This window comes from Trachemys scripta, chromosome 3 (assembly GCF_013100865.1).
Source record: "Trachemys scripta elegans isolate TJP31775 chromosome 3, CAS_Tse_1.0, whole genome shotgun sequence".
In the NCBI taxonomy this organism is placed as follows: Eukaryota; Metazoa; Chordata; order Testudines; family Emydidae; genus Trachemys; species Trachemys scripta.
The window spans coordinates 118,821,793-118,833,462 of record NC_048300.1 but is presented as its reverse complement, the minus strand read 5'-3'; the positions used below and the strand labels follow the sequence as shown (position 1 = coordinate 118,833,462).

Here is an 11,670-nt window from a genome sequence, read left to right as displayed (position 1 = left end):
AAACTTTCAAAAATTCTCAGCTTTCTCGTTAGTGACAAGGAAAGGAGATAGATTACTTGGTCATATTGTCTTTACTATAAACCTTCTAAAGATGCCATGAATATGAAGAGGGACTCATGCATAATAATTCTTATTAGTGGAAATCCTTGAACTCTGAATCAACAGGAAAGAGACCACACAGTTTAACTGCACTTTTTTTTTTGTACAGGAGAGGGAAGAAATGGGGAAAAGGAAAGGAAAGAAAAGACCAACACTAATAATGAGTATTTCCTTGCAAGAAAGGATAACGTTACTCTTAGTGAATAAAGTGTCCATACAGTTTCACCACATTTCTCTCAAGCTGGCTGGTATGGAGATTATTCATCTAGAATGAGGAACCTATAAAACAGGATCTCAAATTCAGGTGCCAGGGTTGACTAATTGTTCAAAAGGAGGAGAAAAAAAACAAAAACAAAAACAAGATTTTGTTCAAAAAAGGGATATGGTTCTTTGCAGCTTGAAGTTCTAAGGGCCAAAATGGATTTTGCAGTACACCCAATCCTATCTCCAGGACTTAGTTGCTGGTTATCAAATTAATCCATAACAGGACAAATACCTTATATACTCTGCTGCTAGAGTATACGGTATTTGTCCTGTTATACAATCCAACCAGGAGGTTCAGAGTTTTAACCTTCTGCTTCCAAATATCATGCTCATACATCCAGGCACAATGTCCCCATACAGGAAATAATGGAAAAGTATAAGAGGTACATCAGTCACTGTTTCACAGTCCATGTACTATGAGTCATTACAATGTGCACAGATCAGCGCATGTACATACAGACTGTCCTCTTAAATCCCCCAGCAACTGACTGTTTATCTTTACTTTAGATGGAAGTGCTTTCTATATAATGCAATGATGGACAAAAAAGAGAAACAAGTACAATTTTTTTTTAATAAAGATATAATTACAAAAAGGTAAAATCAGCTCAGGAAAGGCAAATTACTTTAATAGATCAGTTTAGACATTTAACATAATAACTCACATCCATTTTAAATACTATTACATAAAGCATGGTGAAGAAAGGAATTTCTGCTTCATAATTAGAAAACTCACAATACAACTTGCCAAAAACCAAAACAAAGCCGAATGAAAATAAATACAGTCCATGCCAAATAGTACAAAATGAAATCAACAGTCTCTCTCAGCATGAAAAAACTCTTTTCTTCTTTTAGTATTTTCCCACTCTAGTATTGTGTTCTGTAATTGGTGTGAGGCCATCTTTAATTCAAGGATTGCTGAGCAGTTCTGATTTCGCTCTGTTCAAAGGCAAAAAATGTAAACTATTAAACAGGGCATAATTTCATTTTGAGAGTGTGTCTCAGACTAGCTGTTGATAAAGATGCAATTAGAGCTACCCATCACACATTTTAAGCCTTTGAAGTATTTTAGTAACTCCGGACACTGATTTATAACTCACATGGATACATAGCCATCTGTACAGAAGATACGTTAACTGTGGAAAAGCACTGAAAGTTAATGAATGTTCTCCAAAGCACAAACATTTTATAGTTTAATATTGAGGGGTTTACCCTTTGGTGTCTGTCTTTTCACCACTGCTGTCCTTGGATTTATCTTCCTCCTTAACATCTAAAAGCAATTAAGAAGGAAAAACACAGTGTCACACATGAATTATTTGAAGACTCCAGAAACACAATCTAAAATAATTTTAAGACTGGGGGTGGGGAGTGAAAGGAATCAGGAACCTAGGCTGCTTATTTGCAAATTATATCTTATTAAATAAACAACATATCATACCTTATGCCATCAGCTACACAGAACTTTTTTCATTCACACTTCATTAGACCTATACAAATTACTGGCTTCAGGATTTGAAACCACAGTGGCAAAGATCTGCATTTAGAACAACACTCCTGGACTGTAAGTTTTGTTTCAGTAGCTATACAAACATGAACTTTAGATTTTATTCGATTTTTTTCTTCAGTGTGATGAAAAAAAACGGTTGCGAGATGTGTTGCTCAGGTCCATTCCATTCTAGGTGTACGCACGCCCACGTGCGCGGCCGGATATTTTTGCCTTAGTGATACCCGCAGGGCCGGTTGTGGCGCCCTCTGGAGTACCGTGCTCAGGTGCTGCCGGCCCTACGCCCTTTCAATTCCTTCTTGCCGACAACTCCGACAGAGGGACAGGAAGGCGGGTAATGTTATGGACACGAGGAACACATCCTGAAGAACAACAGTTAACGAAAGGTAGGTAGCCGTTTTTTCTTCGAGTGCTTGCTCATGTCAATTTCATTATAGGTGATTCACCAGCAAAATCAACGTAGGTGGGCTCAGAGTTCACAGTCTTGCAGCACTACTCTGCCAAAGCCAGCATCGTCTTGAGCCTGCTGGGTCAGCACGTAGTGAGACGCGAACGTGTGGACGGACGACCGGGGGAAGACTGATAGATCTCTTGGATCAGCACCTGCGCCAGGAAGGCTGCTGCTGACGCCTGCGCCCTAGTCAAATGAGCCGTCACAACTGCTGGCAGGGGCACCTTTGCAAGCTCACAGCAGTAGTGGATGCAGGCTGTGATGCAAGACTAGAGTTTCTGGGCTGACATCACGCAACATTTCATCCTGTCTACAACAGCAATGAACAACTGTGTTGACTTATGGAACGGCTTTGTTCTATCAATGTAGAAGGCCAGAGCCCGTCTGACATCCAGGGTTCGCAGCCTGCGTTCCTCATCTGTCACATGAGGCTTTGGGCAAAGGACTGGTAAGTAAAATGTCTTGACCAGTGTGGAACTGGGAAATGATCTTAGGCAGAAAGGCGGGTGCGGACACAGCTGGACCTTGTCCTTATTGAAGACTGTATAGGACGGCTCCAACATGAGCACCCTGATTTCAGACACCCTACGAGCCCAAGTTATAGCAACCAAGAAGGAGACCTTCCAGAGAGAACCAGGAGGGAGCAGGAAGCCAAAGGTTCGAAAGGGGGGACCCATGAGCCACAACAGCACAAGATTCAGGTCCCAAGGGTGAACTGGATCCTGGACATGTGGGTAAAGGTGCTCCAGGCCTTTCAGGAACCATGCCGTCATGGGATGGGCGAAAATCGACCGGCCTTGAAATGGAGGGTGGAATGCTGAAATGGCCGCCAGATGTACCTTGATCGAAGATAGTGACAGGCCCTGGAGCTTAAGGTGTAGTAAATAGTCCAGGATGTCCTGCAGCGGGGCCTCTTCCGCACGAATGTGTCAGTCTGAGGCCCAACACATGAACCGCTTCCACTTTGCCACATAGGTAGCCCTGGTGGAAGGTTTTCTGCTGGAGCACTCCTGTTTGTCCAAGCAGCAGCCAAGCTGTCAAGTGCAGCGATGACAGGTTTGGGTGCAGCAGGTTGCCGTAGTTCTGGGACAGCAGATCCGGCCGAAGAGGTAGCTGCAACGGGATGGCTGCCGAAAGGCTCAGCAGCATACTGAATCAGTGTTGACGGGGCCACGCTGGGGCTATGAGGATAACAGATGCTTTGTCTTGCTTCACCTTTAGCAGCATCTTGTGGATCAACGTACCAGCGGGAAGGCAGACATCAGCGCTCCCGACCATGGGATCAGGAAGGCGTTGGACAGGGAGCCCTTGTCCGTGTTCTGCAGAGAACAGAACACGTGGCACTTTCTGTTCTGCCTAGATGCAAACAGGTCAACCTGGGGTGTCCCCCATCTGTGGAAGATTAGGCTGACCACCTCCGGATGAAGCGACTATTCAAGGTGAGACGATCTGCCAGGACAATCCTGGTTCCAGGCAGGTGGGCGGCTACCAGATGAATGCCATGCCACACACAAAAGTCCCAGAGGCTGAGCGCCTCCCGACAAAGGGCCGAAGATCTGCCGCCGCCCTGCCTGTTCAAGTACTACATCTCGGCTGTATTGTCCGTCGGAACCTGCACCACCTTTCAGGTGGGGCAAGCAGCCTGGCAGGCCAGGCGAACCACTCTGAGCTCCCTTGATATGAAGGGCTAGATCGTTTTGTAGCCAGCGGCCCTGGGTGCTGAGCTTGCCCAAGTGGGCTCCCCAGCCCAGGTCCGAAGTGTCCGAGACCAGGGGAGGGAGACAGGGTCACGAAGGGAACCCCCTCCAGCACTGACTCGGGATCCAGCCACTGGTCCAAGGATGAGAGGACATGGCTTAGTACCGTGATCACTCAGTCCAGGGCATGCCTGCTGGGGATATAGACTGAGGCCAGCCATGCCTGCAGAGGCCGCAGATGAAGTCGGGCATGACTGACCAGGTATGTGCACGCGGCCATGTGGCCCATCAGTCGCAGGCATGCGTGGGCCGTGGTGAGCGGATGGCTCTTTATGTGGGTGATCAAGTCCGACATGGCCTGAAAATGTGCTTCTGGAAGGAAGGCCCTGGCCTGTGTGGAGTCGAGAACCACTCTGATAAACTCTATGCGTTGAACTGGCATTAATGTTCACTTCTCTGTTTATTAACAGGCCCAGATCGTTGCAGATGGACCACATCAGATTGAGGCTCCTCTGGAGACCTGCCCTTGATGAGCCAGTCATCGATACACGGGAAGATCTGGACCCCTCGACGTCTCAGAAAAGCTGCTACGGTGCCACGCATTTCATGAACACACTGGGAGCTGAGGACAGTCCAAAGGTTAGCACCGTGAACCAGAAGTGGTGCCCGGCCACTATGAAATGCAGGAAATGCCTGTGCCCCGGGAATATGGAGACATGAAAGTAAGCATCCTTTAAGTCGAGAGCGGCATACCAGTCCCCTGGATCCAGGGAAGGAATGATGGAGGCCAGGGAGATCATGCAGAACCTCAACTTCTTGAAGACTTGTTGAGGCAATGCAGGTCCAGGATGGGTCTGAATCTTCTTCCTTCCATGTCCCGAGGAACCTCCTCCACAGCCCCCAAGCCCAGGAGCTACTCAACCTCCTGAATCAGGAGTTGTTTGTGCGAAGGGTCCCTGAAGCAGGACGGGAAGGTGGAGAGATGGGATGGAGAGACGGCCAAGAATTATAGGGTCTAGCCCCAAGCTACTATGTCCAGTGGTCCGATGTAACCCGCGACCAGGCCAAGCTGTAGGGAGAGAGGTCGTTGAGGAAAAGGTGGGTAGGATCCGTTTGACTGACTGGGGTGTCGCTCTTGCTAAGCAAGAAAGGCGATCTGACTGACCACCCTGGGCGGTAAGAAGGAACTGAGAGGGCGCAGGGCCGGCGGAGCCTGATTTAGAGGGCGCCACAGCCAGCCCTATGGGTACCGCTAAGACAAAAATCTCTGACAGCCGCACACATGGATGTGTGCACACCTAGAATGGAATCAATATGAGCAAACACTCGAAGAAGAACAAACGTTTCAACAGCACATTAACTCTTTGTGCTAATGGTTGTAGGGTATCTCACTGCTAACAAAATTCACTTTAAGAAAGGTGCAATCCTATAATGAGTTAAAGGGAGAACACAGTCATATACGAAATTACGCTCTTACCAGTTTTTTTGTCCTCTGTCTCTTTCTTGTCTTCTTCTATTCTGGCTTTCTTTGCTCCTTTCTTATGATCTGCAACGTTTCGTCGTCCACCCTCACCTTCATCCTCAGAATCAGAGAATTCTTCATCACAGGCTATTCGCTTATCAGATGCTCGAACTAGTATTTAAAAAGAGACTAAAGGAACTCAGTTTTACTGCAATAGGTTTTTCAAAAAGGAATTACAGTGAAACTGGTTTTGAGCAACTGGTTAGGAGACCAACAGCAATTTGTCCTCTAATCAGGGGAAACAGAATTATGCCCAAAAGATTTGAGGAGACTCTGGGGTTACTTCTTAAAACATAATTATAAAGAAATGTTACAAAGACAAGTTAAAATCCAGTTATTTGGTATTGCTTAGTAAGGACCGAACAAATTCCGAAGCAAGGTGATTAACTGCAGCAGGGAAAAGTGTTCTGATTACAACAGTTAGGCAACAGATTAAGATGCCAAGAAGAAGCTGTGCAGCTACCACTACTGATATCATGGAAGGTTAAATGACGCAGTTGTCTCTTAGGTATGGTTTAGAAACAATAAATATCAGTCCTTACAATCATATGAGCCATACAACTTAAACCTTATAATAAAAAACAAGTTAAACCTGTTGTGATTAATTAAGAAAGTGCTCTGGCCACCCATCTCATATCTACCAAGTATCCAAGAATTCTTTTTAAATTTTTGAAAAATGCTCTCTCATTTCACTGCAGGAGCTATATTGATTCACTTAATAATACTGTTTCTGAAAGGACATGGCATTCAAATTTTTAAGAGGCTGTAACCCATGTTTCCTTTGGGTTTGCTGTTGTTCTGGGGAGACTTCTGGGGCCAGATGTCCCAGCCTGGCCAAACTGTTCTTGTGGCAAATTTAGAATAAAAGGGAGCCTCCTCGATGCTCCAGATTGTTGATCCAGCTAGAAGCCAGGTTAGCCTAGGCTCTGGCATACATCAGAACAGCCTATTGAGCTCAACTTGTAACCAGTTACCTATAGGCCCAAAGGGTCATATGTCAGCATCTGGGGATTGCCAGACAATAGAAACACGCTGTTCTGGACATGTCCTCCCCATTCAGCTACTGGAAGGAAATCTCTATGGGCTGGATCTTTCAACTGGAGTGGCAGAAAACAGCTAACCAGAGGTGAGGATCTGGCCCATTATGTTTAACGTGGCCTTATTCTGGGGGCATATTCTAACATGACACCTGAAGATAACATTTCCTACTAGAAATGCGTTTGTCTGGATCTTCTCCATCTTCATCTCCACTGTCTTCATGAACAGCATCCTCAGGAATGGCTTGCATCTGTACTCCAGGTGCATGAGGCAACATACGCAAGTTCTCAAATAAACGCTGTCTGCAAGTGAAGTAGCCGATGGAAAAGTTGTTAAATATAGGGAGAGATGTAGCTTTTCCTGCTGTTTCTGGATATTTAATCATAAATGCAACAATTTTAAAGTTGACATTTTTCTATAATTCTTCTGGTTAAACCAGTTCTATTGTGGAAAGAGTGAGGTTTCTCTTTTAAGAGGGGAGCAAGGCTCCACTTATTACAGGCTGGCCAGAAAAGTGGTAAATTCATACCATACTGTTTACTCATTGCAACAAAGGATGTTTTACACAAAAGTTTAATTCTTGAAACTATGGCCACCACCAGACAGATTTCAGATGTTAACATTCTGCTACATCATACCACCACCTGCTCTGTGGAGTGGTCATAAGAAACATGTTCTCATGTCCACAGTTATTAGTTTGTCCCAACAACGTACACAAAAAGAGTAGCTCAACTACCTTTCAAGAAGGAAAACCAACACTTACTGATTTCTTATACAGAATGGAGGTGACTTTTTCATTCTTACAGATATTTAAATTGTTTTGCCATTATCGTTGAATTAAGAACAAAACATTAATGACTCATAAATCCTTACACATAACATGAATTATTTGAATGACACAAAAAGACACTTCTGCAGGTTTGTTACTCGGAATAAAATGCTGGATGTTTCCTATGAATACAAACATAAGCCCTTTAACACTGACCTAAGGTGCTTTACAACTACTTTTAACATCCCATTTGCAGACCATGGCTAGACTTAAAATTACAAATACGTTTTAGAATAATATTTGAAAATATTTCTCTTCCTATTCTGTGATTAATTCAGTGTTCTGGGTTTCTTCTGCTAGAATGGACATTACAAATTCCTAAAGCAGTTCTACTTTACTCTGCTTACACTTGTTTGACGTCATAGAAACAGAACCCTGAATTCACGTCACGGCAGTTAAGCTTTTCCTACATTTTTATACCTTTCATAGCCAATCTTCCCTCTATGTTCAAGCATGAAAGGCCTCATGTTAATGGAAATAAAACAGCTCTGCACCAGAAGTGGAGAGCAATAGGATTTGAATGCAGTTCTCAGCAGTGTCTGCAACTCATGTTTCGTGCTGGCACAAGTCTTGTCAAAAACAATCAAGACTAATGGTACTTACTCTTTAAAATCAATATCTCATTGATAAAGACTACTCACTACTTTATGACTTTAAACTGAATCTATGCTTCAAAAAGAAGGCAAAGCAAATCTATTTCCCCCTAAGTCATTAAAACCACCATCACTGCAAACACTGTGATCCTAAAACAGTACACTATATAAATAAAAGGAGAAAGATGAGGTTTGATTAGGTAGAAAATTTATAAAGTATTTTCACCAACAAAAGACTATGATCTTTAGAGTTTCCATTCTCAAGGTAGGGAACAACTACTTACTTGATCTTCTCCATATACTCTGGTGTGTTCTGGTTTGTCATATTTGATGGACTAATATGCAGTTTGAAGTCTGGTCCGAAATACTCAAAGTAGTCATTGTATGGCAACTCTATTTTAAGAAAAAAAAAAAAGATTTCAGCCACCTAAAAAGCTCGTTTTTAGACAGCTTTTTATACTACTCATAGGCTGCATAACAGGTCAAACATACTGGCAAACTTCAGATATTGGATGAATATACAACTTAGAACGCTTTTAAGTATAGTAGAAAGCCACTAGATAGTGTTTTCCCGTCAAGTTGCTCAACAAAGACGACGGATGAACTAAGGTCTGCTGGTGGAGAATCCGAGATTGAATCTGCATCCCAGGCATAAGAAACACTGATGTCTGGGTAATGAGACTCAGCAGAGAATGATTTCAATCCGAGTGAATGCAGTATAGGAAATCTCCATGGACAAAATGAGATTTGATTTCTTTAGCCGTAAGATAGGAAACAAATATTGGAACATTGCAACATGAGGTAATATTTTACAGAAAAAATGCTTAAGATTCCCATTGTTGGGAGGAAAGAGGTGATTAACTGAGGACAACTTCCCATTAGTCATCTTCACTATAGTTAAAGTCAAAGGCGAACTGTCAGGCTGGAGGGAGGTTACCAGTGGAGTTCCTCAGGGATCGGTTTTGGGACCAATCTTATTTAATCTTTTTATTACTGACCTTAGCACAAGAAGTGGGAATGTGCTAATAAAGTTTGTGGATGACACAATGCTGGGAGGTATTGCCAATACAGAGAAGGACCGGGATATCATACAGGAAGATCTGGAAAACCTTGTAAACTGGAGTAATAGAAATAGGATGAAATTTAATAGTGAAAAGTGCAAGGTCATGCATGTAGAGATTAATAACAAGAATTTTTGTTATAAGCTGGGGACATATCAGTTGGAAGTAACAGAGGTGGAGAAGGACCTCAGAGTATTGGTTGATCACAGGATGATTATGAGCCACCAATGTGATATGGCCGTGAAAAAAGCTAATGTGGTCTTGGGATGCATCAGGCAAGGTATTTCCAGTAGAGATAAGGAGATGTTATACAAGGCACTGGTGAGACCTCATCTGGAATACTGTGTGCAGTTCTGGTCTCTCATGTTTAAGAAGGATTAATTCAAACTGGAACCAGTACAGAGAAGGGCTACTAGTATGATCCGAGGAATGGAAAACCTGTCTAATGAAAGGAGACTCAAAGAGCTTGGCTTGTTTAATCTAGCCAAAAGAAGGCTGAAGGGAGATATGATTGCTCTCTATAAATATATCAGAGGAATAAATACCAGAGAAGGAGAGGAATTATTTAAGCTTAGTACCAATGTGGACACAAGAACAAATGGATATAAACTGACCATCAGGAAGTTTAGACTTGAAATTAGATGAAAGTTTCTAACCATCAGAGGAGTGAAGTTCTGGAACAGCCTTCCAAGGGGAGCAATGGGGGCAAAAGACATATCTGACTTCAAGACTCAGCTTGATAAGTTTATGGAGGGGATGGTATGATGGGATAGACTAATTTTGGCAATTAATTGGCCTTTGACTATTAGCGGTAAATATGCCCAATGGCCTGTGATGGGATATTAGATGGGGTGGAATCTGAGTTACTACAGAGAATTTTTTCCTGGGTGTCTGGCTGGTGAGTCTTGCCCACATGCTCAGGGTTTAGCTGATGGCCATATTTGGGATCGGGAAGGAATTTTTCTCCGGGGACACTGGCAGAGGCCCTGGGGGTTTTTCGCCTTCCTCTGCAGCGTGGGGCACGGGTCACTTGCTGGTGGATTCTCTGCACCTTGAAGTCTTTAAGCCATGATTCGAGGACTTCAATAGCTCAGACATAGGTTAGCGGTTTGAATAAGGAGTGGGTGGGTGAGATTCTTTGGCCTGCGCTGTGCAGGAGGTCAGAATGGACGATCATAATGGTCCCTTCTGACCTTAAAGTCTATGATTCTATATCAGAGAGTGCTCTCAACCAAGCACATAGCAGAGATTTTTCTGCTCATAAGATCAGAACTTGATTAACATGGGTATCAACCCACAGCATCAGTAACAGGGAATGGTTTACTGTGAAAACTAAAAGGTCTCCTGATGGGTAATTTAATTCATATTCTTGAGAACTTATTGCCCAGTCGCCTCCATAGAAGCAGGTGAAGTCTTGAATACCAAGAAAGTACGATGCATTCTATTTGCTGTGTACAATGGTCACATTTTCTTGTATTAACTACGTTAAGTACATAAGAGACCCATTTAGGAATGAAGCAGTATGCTATCTCCCAATGCCCTTGATTGCTTCATGAGAATCAAATCCTTGGGACCGATTCTTGGAAGAAAGCTCTGGGTAAAGAACCCCTCAGATTGATTCCAGGCATCAGGCTAGCAGCAGGAGCTACTGAAATAAGTGGGCCAGCAGATTTAGCCACAAGACTCAGAAGGGGGAGAGGGAAATATCTGCTCTTTGGGGGGTTGGGTCCAGTGTAAACATGTGTACAGCAGAGGTCAACTGCTGTACACAACTGTTGCAGGTTAACTTCAGTTGTTACAGAAGTTGGGGCTTCTGGTAGAGGTAGTCTCAGTTACCAGGCATAGGTTTAGGTTTGGGATACAGAAGATAATCAGATAATGACTCCTACCCCATTGCATGGAGTGTGCACTAATGTGTGGGAGTGGGGACATTAAAAATACAACCTCCTCCCAACACCCCGACAGAGAATGTAAATTCATCAGATAGGAACAGCATCCAGAGGTATCCAGGTGGCCTCAGGACATTGAGGATTCCACAGTAATTAGTCCAGAGTCTGATTATGCAGGAGTGTTGGAACCCATAGGAATTCATCAGCTCTGCACTACTAAAGAAAAGATATTGAGAGGTGAATATACTGACACATCACTGCTACAGGGAAGCTCTGACAGAAAGTAAGTAGGGACAGGACAAGCATGGCAATGAGAAATCTGAATGGCCAAGGGAATGCTAGTACCTGGGAAAATTGGGAAGTCGCTTTTTTAAAAATCTATGCAGGTGTTATTTAGGAGACATATCTGGAAAAAGCCTACTGTTATTCAAATATATGGACTTAAGCTGAAAGGCATTTAATATATTTGGGGGTATAGCTTGTTTTAACTGGGATGAGCAGCTTGGACTGAGGGCTGCAATGCAGACAGGAATCTGGTTGGACATACCACATCATACACTGTGGTTAGAGGGGATGACACCACAGAGGACAGGTGTTCAAACTGACAGTGGCCTATTTAGTCCTCTGAAAGCCCAGAGACCCCAGCCTTGTAATAACATTTGCCGGGCATTTAATGAAAACAGTTGTTTTCGGAACATCTGCAAATTTAGACATGCTTGCAAGATG

The 11,670-nt window shown here is 43.5% G+C and overlaps 1 protein-coding gene across 2 annotated transcripts in view; it reads right to left on the bottom strand.

Annotated features, from left to right (window-relative positions):
* Window positions 1–968: 968 nt before the first annotated feature.
* The window catches only part of HDAC2 (histone deacetylase 2), a 47,322-nt gene continuing 36,620 nt past the window's right edge, over window positions 969–11,670 (bottom strand). For both annotated transcript variants that reach the window (XM_034765836.1, XM_034765835.1), the window contains 5 exons: window positions 8,279–8,387; window positions 6,744–6,874; window positions 5,490–5,645; window positions 1,573–1,630; window positions 969–1,299 (listed from right to left, as the gene is read on the bottom strand). In XM_034765836.1, the coding sequence (XP_034621727.1) occupies window positions 1,269–1,299; window positions 1,573–1,630; window positions 5,490–5,645; window positions 6,744–6,874; window positions 8,279–8,387 (485 nt within the window). In that variant the 3' untranslated portion in view covers window positions 969–1,268. The remainder of the gene's footprint in view (window positions 1,300–1,572; window positions 1,631–5,489; window positions 5,646–6,743; window positions 6,875–8,278; window positions 8,388–11,670) is intronic.